Here is a 16,142-nt window from a genome sequence, read left to right on the forward strand (position 1 = left end):
TAAATTGTTGTGTCTCTAAATCAGGTGTTTCTCTTGGAGACCCCAGTCTGCCTGCCTGCAGGCCATGCCTCCCAGTCGTTTTGGGGGTCACTCATCCACCTCTTAGAGTTGTTGGAAAGTCATCTTTACCGTGACCTGGTCTTCAGGTCTCTGTCTCATTCACCATGCCTCTTCAAGACCAGATGTTCTAACATGCCTGATGCTGGCCTCGGCAAAGGGGATCATGCCCCATGGTCCTTGAGGCCTGGACTCTTGCTGGGATCCCCTTGCCATCCCATCAGAGATCTCACTACCTCCTCTGCAAGCACGGCACAGGAATGGGGTGCTGGTCCCTAACATTCCCAGGACTGAGCCCCCTGTCCACCTCCTTGTCTGGAACAAAGCTTTCGTCTCTACTCTCTCTGTTTGTTTCAGCTTGAATATCTGCAAGCGTATCCCCTGGTGGGTGGCCCATCCAGAAGGTGATTTCCATTCCAGATCCTACAATCTTGTGATTCCCTGTTGTGTTCCTTGATGATGCCCATGAGGTTACTGAACGTGGTGACAACAGACTGACCACAGTCATTGCAGATCCGATCCTCACTCAGCTCCAGGCATGGCGTTGGTTCCCACTCTGCCGCTCGCCACCTCCGTGGAGTCAAGGGACAGTGATAATGGGCCAGGGTGCAGTGCTTAAAGCTGTTCTGGTGCCTGGATCCCCAGAGCCCAGCTGGTGTAGACTAGAGTCTCCCTGACTCCTCACAGTCCTTGCTGAATGTCTGCTCCTAGGACTGAAAGACAGCGAAGGGGTTTCGTAGAATTGAGTTGGGCCATGCTCTTCAATTGGTAGCTCAAATGCCTTCTGGATATGAGTCTGTTCAAGTTTTATATTTCTTCCTGTTTGAGTTTTGGAAGTGTGTGGGTGCTTAGGAATTTGTCCATTTCTTCCAGGTTGTCCAGTTTGTTGGCATATAATTTTTTCATAGTATTCCCTGATAATTGCTTGTATTTCTGAGGGATTGGTTGTAATAATTCCATTTTCAGGAAGAAATAGAAAACTTGAACAGACCCATAACCAATGAAGAAATTGAATCAGTTATCAAAAATCTCCCAACAATAAGAGTCCAGGACCAGATGGCTTCCCAGGGGAATTCTACCAGACATTAAAGCAGAGATAGTACCTATCCTTCTCAAGCTGTTCCAAAAAATAGAAAGGGAAGGAAAACTTCCAGACTTATTCTATGAATCCATAATTACTTTGATTCCTAAACCAGACAGAGACCCAGCAAAAAAGAGAACTACAGTCCAATATCCCTGATGAATATGGATGCAAAAATTCTCAATAAGGTACTAACACATCGAATTCAACAGCATATAAAAAGAATTATTCACCATGATCAAGTGGGATTCATTCCTGGGCTGCAGGGCTGGTTCAACATTCACAAATTAATCAATGTGATACATCACATTAATAAAAGAAAAGATAAGAATCATTTGATCCTGTCAATTGATGCAGAAAAAGCATTTGACAAAATTCAGCATCCTTTCTTAATAAAAACCCTCAAGAAAGTCGGGATAGAAGGAACATACTTAAACATCATAAAAGCCACTTATGAAAAGCCCATAGCTAATATCATCCTCAATGGGGAAAAACTGAGAGCTTTCTCCCTGAGATCAGGAACACGACAGGGATGTCCACTCTCACCGCTGTTGTTTAACATAGTGTTGGAAGTTCTAGCATCAGAATCAGACAACAAAAGGAAATCAAAAGCATCAAAATTGGCAAAGATAAAGTCAAGCTTTCACTTTTTGCAGATGACATGATATTATACATGGAAAACCTGATAGACTCCACCAAAAGTCTGCTAGAACTGATACATGAATTCAGCAAAGTCTCAGGATACAAAATCAGTGTACAGAGATCAGTTGCATTCTTATACACTAATAATGAAGCAACAGAAAGACAAATAAAGAAACTGATCCCATTCACAATTGCACCAAGAAACATAAAATACCTAGGAATAAACCTAACCAAAGATGTAAGAGATCTGTATGCTGAAAACTATAGAAAGCTTATGAAGGAAATTGAAGAAGATACAAAGAAATGGAAAAACATCCCATGCTCATAGATTGGAAGAATAAATATTGTTAAAATGTCAATACTACCCAAAGCAATCTACACATTCAATGCAATCCCAATCAAAATTGCACCAGCATTCTTCTCAAAGCTAGAACAAGCAATCCTAAAATTTATATGGAACCACAAAAGACCCCGAATAGCCAAAGTAATTTTGAAGAAGAAGACCAAAGCAGGAGGCATCACAATCCCAGACTTTAGCCTCTACTACAAAGCTGTAATCATCAAGACAGCATGGTATTGGCACAAAAACAGACACATAGACCAATGCAATAGAATAGAAACCCCAGAATTAGACCCACAAAAGTATGGCCAACTAATCTTTGACAAAGCAGGAAAGAATATCCAGTGGAAAAAAGTCTCTTTAACAAATGGTGCTGGGAGAACTGGACAGCAACATGCAGAAGGATGAAACTAGACCACTTTCTTACACCATTCACAAAAATAAACTCAAAATGGATAAAGGACCTGAATGTGAGACAGGAAACCATCAAAACCCTAGAGGAGAAAGCAGGAAAAGACCTCTCTGACCTCAGCCACAGCAATTTCTTACTTGGCACATCGCCAAAGGCAAGGGAATTAAAAGCAAAAATGAACTATTGGGATCTCATGAAGATAAAAAAACCTTCTGCACTGAAAAGGAAACAATCAACAAAACTAAAAGGCAACCAACGGAATGGGAAAAGATATTTGTAAATGACATATCGGACAAAGGGCTAGTATCCAAAATCTATAAAGAGCTCACCAAACTCCACACCCAAAAAAACAAATAATCCAGTGAAAAATGGGCAGAAAACCTGAATAGACACTTTTCTAAAGAAGACATCCAGATGGCCAATAGGCACATGAAAAGATACTCAATGTCACTCCTCATCAGGGAAAGACACATCAAAACCACACTGAGATACCACCTCACGCCGGTCAGAGTGGCTAAAATGAACAAATCAGGAGAGTATAGCTGCTGGAGAGGATGTGGAGAAACGGGAGTCCTCCTGCACTGTTGGTGGGAATGCAAACTGGTGCAGCCGCTCTGGAAAACGGTATGGAGGTTCCTCAAAAAATTAAAAATAGATCTACCCTATGACCCAGCAATAGCACTGCTAAGAATTTACCCAAGGGATACAGGCGTGCTGGTACATAGGGGCACTTGTACCCCAATGTTTATAGCAGCACTTTCAACAATAGCCAAGTTATGGAAAGAGCCTGAGTGTCCATCAACTGATGAATGGATAAAGAAATTGTGGTTTATATACACAATGGAATACTACGTGGCAATGAGAAAGAATGAAATATGGCCCTTTGTAGCAACGTGGATGGAACTGGAGAGTGTGATGCTAAGTGAAATAAACCATACAGAGAAAGACAGATACCATATGTTTTCACTCTTATGTGGATCCTGAGAAACTTAACAGAAGACCATGGGGGAGGGGAAGGGGGAAAAAAGTTAGAGAGGGAGGGAGGCAAACCATAGGAGACTCTTAAAAACTGAGAATAAACTGAGGGTTGATGGGTGGGAGGGAGGGGAAAGTGGCTGATGGGCATTGAGGAGGACACCTGTTGGGATGAGCGCTGGGTGTTGTATGGAAACCAATTTGACAATAAATTTCGTATTTAAAAAAAATGCCTTCTGGAAAGCAGAAGTTTATTATATTCCACCTGCCTAAATGCCTTTAGTCTTCAGAAACCGGCTTGCAAGTTCATTTCCATAGCTCATTAACCTCTTTTGGACAGATTAGCTCCAAAATATTGAAAAACGGTTTCTTGCCTTTAAAGGGTGCATTTGTGCTTCTCAGCTTTTGGGCCAGGAAGGTGTTCAACTCAGGAAGGAAAGCCTGGGTCTGGGAAGATGGTTCTAAGCCGGCGTCTTCTTTTCTTGTGCAGTTTCAGGGAAGGCCGGGAAGACGGCACAGATTCACTAGCTGTATTGATAGCTCGTGGGGTACAAGCTCTTGTTCATCCTGCATTGATCGTGCAAGTGGGATGATTTTCTCTCCTCTGCCAGTGTCTTTCCCGAGTAGCACTGTGGGAGCAGAGGGCCTGGGGTTTTGTGGCTCGACAGGGAGGGTGAAGCTGTCCACAAGAGAGAATTGCAGACCTCCCCAAATGTAAATGCTTAACATAGATGAATTTTTAATGGAAATCAATTTTGCTCCTCCAAAGAAGCTTTCGGTTTCTTGGAAAATATAGACTGCTCACTGTTGATTACTGACATTATATTTCCTTTCTCTTTCCCCTCTCCTCCTGCCTTCCCAACCTGTTGGCAGCTGCCCGTATCTAGCAGTGAAAATCACCCCCGCCATCCCCGTGGTTGGTGGCATTCTGTTCTTCTTTGTGATGGGGACCCTGCTTCGCACCAGCTTCAGTGACCCGGGAGTCCTTCCTCGAGCCACGCCGGATGAAGCCGCCGACCTGGAAAGGCAAATAGGTAACCTGGAAAGGCAAAAAAGCAGACGAAGGTCTGCCCTTAGCCTCGGGTCCCTTCCCACCTTGGCTCGGCCACAGTGTGGGAGGACAGGCCCAGGTGCCTGTGCAGGAGGGGCAGGCGGGGCACTGGACGGTGACGCCTAGCCAGGGAGGAGTCCCGGAAGTCTTCGTTCCCGCCGCAGCAGGATGACCTGAGTAGAGGTGGGGTGTAAAGTGGCTGGAGGTAAGGCCCAGGGGCTGGCGCGCTGGAGGCGGGCTGGCGATGCCATCAAGTGAGGGTCGGCGCCAAGTTCTGTTTCCCGATGCTTCTTGGAAACCCAAGCTCCTCTGAGAAGGAGCCTCTGTTATGAAAGACCCATAGTTTTAGGTGGCTGCCCTCTGCTCCCTTTATGCACTTCATGCTAGTTTCTGTAACAGAAACCTGGAGAGGTTACATCTTACCCCGCTGTCTGGGTTATCCAGCCTAGGACCCGGAACTTCCTTTGTTAAGGCATGGCCAAGATACATATTTGTGATATATTATTGAGCTGAATAGCTTTGGTTTTCCTTAGATATGTATCCTAGGATTGAAAGTTTATAGCAACACATTTTAAAACATAGTAAAACAAATCCTAATCCCTCATGGAGCAAACTTTTAAAGTTGTATTTTTGGTTAAGAAAAGAGAGATGCTTCTTGCTCTTAAAAGTTTGCATTTGTGACCATGTGGCTTGGCGGTGGTGCAGTGATAATCTGACAAGAGTGGCAGAGGGGCTGTGATCAGTCCGTGTGAACATAAAGCTTAGCATGAAAACCCACCTGACAGTTCCCTCCCGCTGTTCCTCCTACGCCGTGGGCTTCCCTTCCTAGGCTTACTCAGCCGAAAGACCCCCGCCCCCCGGCCCTGCTTTGCAGTGTAAAGAAATACAAGCGTGGGTCTTGAGAGACAGCACCTGCTGTGGTCTGCCATCCCCAAGTACCAAAGCGTGACTGTGTCCTCTGAGTATCTGCCTACATCCCTGTTGTCCAGGAGGGGGGCAGTGAATGACTTAATGGTGGGAGTGTTTGGTGGGGGTCTGCTGGGCCACAGCCTTCTTGTGTCCTGAGGCAGGGAAGCAGAAGGAAGAATCAGCAGTGGAGAGACAGACCGTCTCCTAGTCACCGCATCTTGGGATTTCAAGACATTAGTTATGAATTAATTCGTAATTTAAAGCCTTGCACTTATAGCATGTGAATCATTTGTAAAGGCTACCCATGGCTATTGCTGAATTTGATCATATCCAAGCAAGTATTGGGTTATTACATCCATCTTACCAATAAGGAAACAGAGCCTCAAAGAGGCTAAATGGGAGAAAGTGGCAGAGCCAGACCCTTGAACCCAGGTCTCCTGGGTCTCAGCCCTTATTCTTTCCAGAGCATCATGTCCCAGGGGAGAGACAGGCCCAGTTTCCTTCGAAACAGAACTGGGCCTATGGAAACTGCACGGTCTGTACCTACATCACATTAGCATGCAGCTAGAAAATCCTCGACTCAAGCAGTGTGCAAAGAGCCCAGCTCTTCACACTGGCCTTGAAGCATTTTCCTGCTGTGATCCTATTTGCTATCCCACCTCTTGGTTAGTGAAAGGAGCATCTACAAAATCAACAAGATTAGGAACTGGGGATGATAAAGAGTGCCACCGGAATTCCCTAAGAGAGTTTCTGTTCTTCCTTGTTAATATTGAAAAGGTTGAGTGATTCACTGAAGTGCCGTATATATCCTAAGAGCAGTATTTTTCAACATGAACATTCTTAAAACCAGCTCTGCCTCATGCTCTCAGAGACACAGAATCTGTGAGAGAACTAGATGGGGTAAAGGATGAAACCGAATCTTGTTTCCTGTGAGGAAGAGCAGAGGGACTTTAGAGACAGGCGAGCACGGTGGACATGAGTTGCTCTGCACATCCCTTCCCCAAGAAGCAACAAAAAAATTGGAAAAAATAGTCACAATCATTTCATGGCTCTAGAATTCAGCTGTAGTGAGGAGCAGTTACTCATGAAAAACTGTTGGACTTTGGTTAAGTAGAGTGGGTGTCTATGACGTTCTCACCTGGAGCTGCTTCAATCCCCACCCAAATTCCAAAGGTGATAAAGTTCAACCTGGACAGGGCAAGCTCTGAAAACCAGCAGCTTCCCTGAGGGGCCAATTTGCTTTGGAGTGAAGTATGGAAAAAATCAGTAACTGAAACTTTCACCTTAAGAAACTAGAAAAAGGACAAACTAAACTCAAAGCAAGCTATAATAAGGCAGTATTAAAAATGACATTGGAAATAAAAGAAATAGAATATAGAAAACAACAGGGTAAATCATAAATCAATGAGACCAAAAGTTAGTTCCTTGAGAAGACTAACAAAATTGGCAAACCTTTAACTATACTATCCCCCACCCCTTCCAAAAAAAAAAAGAGACAGAGAAGATACAGATTACCAAAATCAGGAATGAAAGCAGAGGCCTCACCGTTGACCCTACAGATAGTAAAAGGATTTTTACTTTATGCCACAGATTAGACAACTTAGATGAATAGAAAAATTCTTAGAAAGCCACAGTTACCAAAAGAATGACTCAAAAAGAAATATAAAAGCTCAAGAAACCCATAACAAGTAATCCTTACCTCATACCTTACACACAGTTTAATTCAAAATGGATCATAGACCTAAATTTAAGAGCTAAAATTCTAAAACTTCTGAAAGAAACATAGAGAAAATTTCCATGACCTTAGGATAGGCGAAGACTTCTTACATAGACACCAAAACCATGATCTATAATGAAAGTAAAAGATAATAAATTGGATTTCATCAAATTAAAAATTTTTGTGCTTCAAAGACACCTTTAAGGGGCACCTGGGTGGCTCAGTTGGTTGGGTGTCCGGGCTCTTGATGTTGGCTCAGGTCATCATCTCATGGTTTGTGGGATCCAGCCCCGTGGTTGGGCTCTGCGCTAACAGTGAGGAGCCTGCTTGGGATTCTCTCTTCCTCTCTCTCTGCCCCTCCACTGCTTGAGCTCTCTCTTTCTCTCAAAATAAATAAATACACATTTTAAAAAGATACCATTAGGAGAGCCTGGGTGGCTCAGTTGATTATGTGTCCGACTTCTGCTCAGGTCATGATCTCCTGGTTCACAAGTTTGAACCCCGCCTTATGCTCTATGCTGACAGCTCAGAGCCCAGAGCCTGCTTCAGATTCTGTGTCTCCCTCTCTCTCTGCCCCTCCCTTGCTCATGCTCTGTCTCTCTCTCTCTCTCTCTCTCTCTCTCTCATAAATAAATAAATAAATAAATAAATAAATAAATAAATAAATAAATAAAAATTTTTAAAAAGACACTATTAAGAAAACAGGAAAACAAGCCAAAGACTGGGAGAAAATAGTTGCAAATCATATATCTGATAAAAATATCTTGTACTTGTATCCAGAATATAAAGATCTCTTACAACTCAATAATAAGATAACCCAATTAAAAATGAGTAAAGGATTTGAACATTTTTCCAAAGAAGATATATGAATGGCCAAAGAACACATGAAAACAGGATCAATATCATTAGTTAAAAGGGAAACGCAAATCAAAACCACAATGAGGTACCACTTCACACCCACTAGAATGGCTCTAATCCAAAAGACTTGAGGGTGACAAATGATGGTGAAGGTATGGAGAAATTGGAACCATCACGTATTGCTGGTGGGGATGTAAAATGGTGCAGCCACTTTGGAAAACATTTCCTTAAAATTCTTCAAGAAGTTAAGCATAGATTATCCTACAACCCGGCAACTCTATTTCTAGGTATTTATCCAAGAGGAGTGACAACATATGTCTCTGGTGTGCCTTGTACCTAAAACCCCAAAACTGGAAACAACACAAATTGTCCATCAGTGAGCAAACTGATGAACAACATGTGGTATATCCACATAGTGGAATACTATTAAGCTATAAAAAGGAGTCCAGTGTTGACACATGTTACAACACAGATAAACCTTAAAAACACACTCAGCAAGGGGTGCCTGGGTAGCTCAATCAATTGAGCATCTGACTTTTTTTTTAATTTTTAAAACTGTTTACTTATTTTTGAGAGAAAGAGACTGAGGGGAGAGGACAAAGAGAGAGAATCCCAAGCAGGCTTTGCACCATCAGTGCAGAGCCCAACGTGGGGCTCAGACCCACGCACAGTGAGATCATGACCAGAGCCAAAACTGAGTTGGAATCTTAACTGACTGAGCCACCCAGGTGCCCCAGTAATAATTTTTAAAGAGGCTCAGACACCCAAAAAACAGAACTCCAAAATTTACAGTATGGACAATAACCATCACCCACAGTCTCATTACAGGAAAGAGTATCTTTTTTTAAAAAATAATTTTCTTGCTTTTTAATTGAGATACAATTAGCATAACATTCTATTAGTTTCAGGTGTACAACATGATTCGATAATTTTGTAGATTGCAAAATGATCGCCACAATAAATATGATTCACATCCATAACCATAAATAGCTAATAAATTATTTTTATAATGAGAAATTTAAACATTTACTCTCTTAGCAACTTTCAAATATGCAATACAATATTAGTAACTATTGTCACCATGATGCACATTATACCCTTATGACATTTATTTTGTAACTGGAAGTTTGTAGATTTTTGACCCCTTTTACCCATTATGCTCACCCCCACCCTCCTTACCTGGCAATGACCAATCTGTTAAATCTGTTCTCAGTATCTATGAGCTCTGTTTTTTTTTTTAAAGTTCTTTATATAAGTGAGATTATACAGTATTTGTCTCTCTTTCTCTCTTTGATTTATTTCACTGACTATAATACATTCAAGTTTCACCGATGTTGTAGCAGATGACAAGCTTTCCTTTTTTATGGCTAAATAAAATTCCATTGTATATACATACCACATCTTTTTCTAAAATTTAAATTTTAGTTAACATACAGTGCAATATTAGTTTCAGGAGTAGAATTCAGTGATTCATCACTTACATAGAACACCCAGTGCTCATCACAACAAGTGCTCTCCTGATACCCATAATCTATCTAGCCCATCCCCACCCACCTTCCCTCCATCAATGCTCAGTTTGTTCTCTATGGTTAAGAGTCTCTTGTGGTTTGTCTCCCTTTATTCTCTTCCCCCACCCCTTCCGATATGTTATCTGTTTTGTTTCTTAAATTCTACTTATGAGTGAAATCTTATGGTACTTCTCTTTTTCTGATTTATTTCACTCAGTGTAATGCATTCTAGCTCCATCCACATCATTGCAAATGGCAAGATATTCTTTTTGATGGCTGAGTGATATTCCATTGTGTATATATACACCATGTCTTCTTTTTTTAATTTAATTTCATTATTATTATTTTAATTTACATCCAAATTAGTTAGCATATAGTGCAACAATGATTTCAGGAGTAGATTCCTTAGTGCCCCTTACCCATTTAGCCCATCCCCCCTCCCACAACCCCTCCCGTAACCCTCTGTTTGTTCTCCATATTTATGAGTCTCTTATGTTTTGTCCCCCTCCCTGTTTTTATATTATTTTTGTTTCCCTTCCCTCTTGTTCATCTGTTTTGTCTCTTAAAGCCCTCGTTTGAGTGAAGTCATATTATTTGTCTTTCTCTGACTAATTTCACTTAGCATAATACCTTCCAGTGCCATCCGCATAGTTGCAAATGGCAAGATTCCATTCTTTTTTTATTGTAATACTCCATTATATATATACACACACCACATCTTCTTTATTCATTCATCCATTGATGGACATTTGGGCTCTTTCCGTACTTTAGCTATTGTTGATAGTGCTGCTATAAACATGGGGGTGCATGTGTCCCTTCGAAACAGTACACCTGTATCCCTTGGATAAATGCCTAGTAGTGCAATTGCTGGGTCATAGGATAGTTCTATTTTTAATTTTTTGAGGAACCTCTATGCCGTTTCCCAGAGTGGCTACACCAGCTTGCATTCCCAGGGCGTCTGACTCTTGATAATGGCTCAGGTCATTATCTCATGGTTCATGAGATCAAGCTCCACATCAGGCTCTGCGCTGACAGTGAGGAGCGTGCTTGGAATTCTCTCTCTGCCTGTGTCTCTGTCCCTCCCCTGCTCACACACTCTCTCTCTCAAAATAAATAAACATAACAAAAACGCTCTAAGCGGAAGTCCGATCAGAAGGCTGCATATTGTGTAGTTCCATGTGTATGAAATCTCTGGAAAGGGCAAATCTTTAGAGACAGAAAGTAGATGAGTGATTGCCTGGGGTGGGGGCAGGAGTGATGGTCACCACACTTGGACTTCAGAAAACTTGCTGGAAATGGCCTCAACTTGGGTTGTGGTGCTGGTTGCACAATCTAGCACATTTATTTAAGGTCATGACATTGTATATTTCCAAAGGCTAGCTGTTAGGTTTGTAAGTTTATAGCACAATAAAGCTGTCAGGGAAAAAGAGGAAGAGAGGAAGGGGAGAGGAGGACAATGGGAACAGAAGACGAAGAAGGGCCCCCTCACCTCTGGTTGTGTGATGTTAGGCTAGTCGTCAAATGGCAATAATGATGCGTATCCTATAAGGTTCTTTTCAGGATCAGCTTAGTAAATGGTTGGGGTTTTTTGGTTGGGTTCTTTTTCTTTTTCTTTTTCTTTTTTTCTTTTTCTTTTTCTTCTTCTTTCTTTCTGTCTGTCTGTCTTTTAAGAAAAGTAGAAAAATTCTTCTCTTTTCCCACCTAGTTCTCTCCTCACCTTCCACATACATAGATTCTTATAAAAGAATTCTCGACCTGAAATGTGGTAGGAATAAATTGCACAGTTGGTCTAATTCTTTATAAGGAGTCCTCCCTCCCCTATATTACTTGGCTGTGGAGAATAAGATTCTGTTTCAATGAAATCTTAGCACATTTATTTTGTGCCATCTAACGAAAGAAGGAAAAATGAAAATTACATTTGGAAACTTCTTATTATTAGTTATTAATCCTAATTATCTGTAGTAGATGTCTCCTTACAGAAGCCCAGGATCACCGCTGGAAACCAGCCATCTGAGTAATTGCTGGAAGCTGTGGGTGGAGGGCGGGCACAGCTCCCTGCCTTCAGATTTCTGCAGGGGAGTAGGTGGTGAGGAGGAGACTCAGTGTCTCAGAGTCTGTTACAAGTCTCCCGAAATGCCTTACACTTCTTTTTTCTGGAACACCTTTCCTGATGAGTTACACTGCAGCTAAAAATACACCCAAGAATGGCAGCAGGGGTGCAGGGAGGTCTCACTGGGGTCCCTAAAGTCCCTGGAGTCCTGCTTGGAAATGTGACCCTTTGGAGACTCAGCTTTTTCGGTTCACTTGGGGATGATAAGATACTAAGCAACTGATTTGGAGTTAGAAAAAAAAAATGATGAGAGGGGCACCTGGGTGGCTCTGTCAGTTGAGTATCTGACTCTTGATTTCAGCTCAGGTCATGATCCCAGGGCCGTGGGATCAAGCCCTGCATCAGGTTCCACACTAGTGTGGAACCTACTTGGGATTCTCTCTCACTTTCCTTCTGCTCCTCTCTCCCACTCATTCTCTCTCTGTCTCTCTCTCTTAAATAAAAAAATAAGATAAAAAAATCTTTAAAAAGGAAAAAAAAATTATGAGATACTGCATTATAAATCACAGGATCAAAGCATTTCATTTCAAGTAGGGATAGACCTTTACAGGGATCAAAATGGGGGAAAGTGGTGGGTCTGCCTCTCTACTTTTCATTATTCGTGTGGTCACTGCCCAGCCCCACTGGTCCTGAGGATGCCAAGAGAGGGAGTCCAGGAGGAGTTTAAATGTGAACTCAGCTTGCTGGACTCCCAAAAGCAAGCCTAGTTATTTAGGAAACTCTCTCCCTGTGTCACGGTAACCCTGACACTACAGAGTTCCAGCAGGATCCGTAAAAGAAAAAGATGATAAATTGATCACAGATCAAATAGTTGCTTGGTGAGGGCGGAATTCTATCAAAGGAAGTAGGGTTGTCTTTAAAAAAAAACTCACCTATGCTGTGGCAGCGGCAGAATCTGAAGAATTATTACCTCCACTGTGCAACTTTCACTGGACAGCTAGAACACCACTCTGCTAGTCACAATGCTTCTCCCTTCTCAGTCTCCTTCTGTCTCTTTCCCTCCCTCTCTCCTTTCCTCTCTCTCTCCCTCCCTCCCCTCCTCCCTGGCCCTCTCCTCCTCTCCCTCCCCCTGCTTCCTCCTCTTCTCCCCCTCCACCTTCTCCTCCCCCTCCTCCCTCTCCTCCCCCTCCTCCCTCTCCTCATCCCCTCCTCCCCCTTTCCTCTCCCTTCCTTAGCTTCTTTCTCCCTCTTCTCCTCCCCTTCCTCCACTCCTTCCTCCTCTGCCTCATCTGCTTCTTTCTCCCCCCTCCTCCCTCTCCTCTTCCTCCCCCTCTTTCTCTCCCTCCTCTTCTTCCACTTCTCCCTCTCCTTTTCCTCCCCCATCTTCTCTCCTTCCTCCTCTTTCTCATTCTCCCTCCTCCTCCCCTCTTCCTCCTCCTCCCCCTCAGCTCCCTCCCCCTCCTCCTCTCCCTCCTTCTTCCCCTATTTCTCTTTCTCCCCCTTCTCCTCCCCCTACTTCCCCTCCCCTTCCTCTTCTTCTCTTTCATCCTCTACCCTCTACTCTTTTGGTCAGATTCTCATCAACCTCTTTTCTTGAAGTACACAGAACCAATCACCATTTCTAAGACAAAAGTTTCATCTTTCCTTATTTCCTAAATTGGACTGGACATCCTCTAGAAGAGATGTTTAGGAAGCACGGCTGTTTCTGATCCCGAGGAAACACTGGCCAACCAACCGCGGTTCCGCCCCATCCTACATAGCGCAATTCCTGGGAAGAGTTCCATGGGAACAGGATGTTTTCATCCACCAATTTGACTTGCTAGAGTTTTTTTCCCTAGAGACATCTTAATTCTGTGTTTAAGAGTGGAAACATTTTAATTGGAATTTTAACAACACTGATGGATTCTTGTTGAAGAAAAGACTTTGCGAATACTCTAAGCCATTTTAAGACCTTAATCAATTTTCTCTGTTGTAAAGCTACACCATTTCCAATTTTTCCCATTGCTGTTTTTATTTTACTAAAATTATTATGATTAGAGTCATCTCTGCATAAAATTTAAAACTAAGAATGTTTTCATTAATCAGGCTTTTTGTCATGAAAGTTGTCATTATGAATTTTCTTACGGAACTGTTATTTCCAGTAAGACAGATTTTCCTGGCAATTTAATTTTTTAAGTCAATACTGGCTTCTTTTTGTGTTGGTTATTTTTACTGATGACATTCACCATAAAATTGCTTTAAAATGTGATCGTTTCATTTATTTTTGGCCTCACGATTAGTCTGTTGTCTGTGATCGATCTGTGATTAAACCTTCCTTAGACTTTGAGTCACTCTGTGTGCTATATGCTGGATGCCACAGTGTAGAACATACAAAAAGAGAAAGGGCAGGGTCATTGGCGGTTAATTTGATTGGCTTTCGCCAATTTTCTTTTCAGAAGGTGATATTTTCTCACCCTGCCCCCCAATTTTTGTTTGCATTTCCCCGCTCACCTCCAAAATGATCCCAGTTTATCCGTTGTGTAATTGTTATTTGCAGTGGACATTTTGGCCTTGCATGAACAGTTGGCCAGACCTGGAAACTCTGTTCGGACTTGAATTACACCTGCCTGTGTGGGATTCCTTCCGCCTTTGCCATCGTCTCTGCCCTGCTTCTTGCTTCCTGCCCCCTTCTTTAACAGAGTAACCATGATGCCACTCCATTAGCTTTGGCACTTTCTCTTCCATGCACCATCAGCATTTGCCTGTGTCTGTTGAAATAAAATATTCTGCGTGCTTTTCCTGTAAAGCAGTTGGTTGGTCGGTCCATGCTGAAAGATAGAATGATGGTAATGGCTATTTTTCACTGAGTGCCTCTCTCGTGCCGGGTATCATACTCAGCCCTGTCTATGTAGGACTTCCTTTATACTCACAACATCCACTCCATGGTGTTTAGACACTATTGTCCCTATTTTAGTCACAAGAAAGCCAGTGCTCAGAAAGGACAGTGATTGGTCAAAGGTCATTTGGCCAGAGCTGGGAACATAGGCCCGTCTGCCATCACCCTCTGTGCTCCAGACCACTGCCCGTGGTCTGGCTGCTCTGGGGAGCCAGGCTCTGAGTGAGAGTTTCTGGTCTCAGTGGAGCAAGTAGCCCTTCCTATTTTCCCTAAGTTGCTTTCTCTCCCCCAGGCTGTGGGCATCATCCGACTCTCCCATCCTGTTGGCTGACTCCCCCATCATCTCCATGACTCAGAAATAGAGAGCCATGCCCAGCACATTGTGGCTACAGGGCCTGGTTCTCAAATCCCGGGCCCAATTGTGTGGAGAGAGTGGAACTGCCAGGAAAGTCCAGGCAATCCGACGCCCCTCTTGAAACTGACTGCCTTTTGTCCTTTGGGACTTTTGTCCTTTGGGACTCTCACTGATGCCCACATGCCCTGTGATACTCGTGAAGGAGTTAAGGGAAGAGGGGAGCAGGGTGTCCCGCCGTGTCTAAAATACCTTCTGGAAGGGACAAGGCCTTTGAAGAAAATGGCATCCCAGGAATAAAAAAAAAAAAGAAGAGGAAGAAGATTCCTTGTTTAAGGGAAAATGCTAGAAACATCTAGTGCGTACTAATGCCAAGGAAGGATAGGCAGTGATTCTCCCATACCAACACAGGGTGGCAACTCAGAATGTCAGAATTCCTCATTGTCTCTTTAAAAAATAATCCAGCCTGGGAGAGCTGGGAACCAGATGTCACAATTCGAAATTGTGGTATTTGGGGAAATACCACAAGATTTTGAAAACTCTAGTTCTGAGGGAAGGAAGGAGCCAGAGATTTTGTTTTTCCAGAGGATTTAGGAAGAGGGGTGTTTTTCATCCAGGATGTTCACTAAAGTCTATATTATGTCTTCTTCCTGTAGAAATCCAAATTTGCGGGAATGCACCATGTGTTGGAACCGAGGCCAGTTTCTGATGTAAATGTATTCACGGGTTTGCGAGGTTAGGACATTTTCCTGTGATGGTTGGGGTGGAGAATTGTAAGGACAGAGAAGAGTACTCTGCAGCTCCCACCCCTGGTGGATGCCCTTTACAGAGCAGTCCTCCAGAGAGCCTTGTGGGTGGCGAGTGGGATTTTCCTCCTTTTTACAGGAAGAGAAACTGAGACGAGGGCGCTTGCTGAGATCGCGCTTTCTTGTCCCCGCTGCGCTGAGCCTCTGAATCTGAATTCCTAAATCCACAGCGGTATTTTGGTGACCTCTGTACTCCCCATCCTGAATCCGCTGGGTGTCTCTTTTAACACAATAAGTCTTACTAAGTTGAAGGTTGGACTTACAGAAGTGTACCCATGTACACATTTGGAATCTCTTCTGGAGAATTAACGAACCCACCCTGAAAACAAAGGGACCACGTCATTTCAGATGGCTCTCTCTCACGGCACCAATGTTACATTCTTTAGAATCTGTTAAATCAGCAAAAAGAGCAATGTTGACATGCTTTGACAAAAGAAAGAAGGGAAGAAAGGAAGGAAGCGAGGGAGGGAAAAGGGAGGGAGGAGAGAGAGAGAGAGAGAGAAGAAACA

The 16,142-nt window shown here is 43.0% G+C and overlaps 1 protein-coding gene and 1 long non-coding RNA gene across 5 annotated transcripts in view; one reads left to right on the plus strand and one right to left on the minus strand.

Annotated features, from left to right (window-relative positions):
• The window catches only part of ZDHHC14 (zinc finger DHHC-type palmitoyltransferase 14), a 335,282-nt gene that overhangs the window by 166,085 nt on the left and 153,055 nt on the right, over positions 1–16,142 (plus strand). For all 4 annotated transcript variants that reach the window (XM_045500149.1, XM_045500145.1, XM_045500146.1 and 1 more), the window contains exon 2: positions 4,381–4,541. In XM_045500149.1, coding sequence (XP_045356105.1) covers positions 4,381–4,541 — 161 coding nt within the window. The remainder of the gene's footprint in view (positions 1–4,380; positions 4,542–16,142) is intronic.
• Positions 4,442–7,431, minus strand: LOC123609223. Its single transcript, XR_006717683.1, has 2 exons — positions 7,383–7,431; positions 4,442–4,881 (listed from the first exon to the last, which is right to left on the minus strand). It is a non-coding gene; the product is annotated as an uncharacterized LOC123609223 (long non-coding RNA).

Source organism: Leopardus geoffroyi, chromosome B2 (genome assembly GCF_018350155.1).
Source record: "Leopardus geoffroyi isolate Oge1 chromosome B2, O.geoffroyi_Oge1_pat1.0, whole genome shotgun sequence".
NCBI classification, from domain to species: Eukaryota; Metazoa; Chordata; class Mammalia; order Carnivora; family Felidae; genus Leopardus; species Leopardus geoffroyi.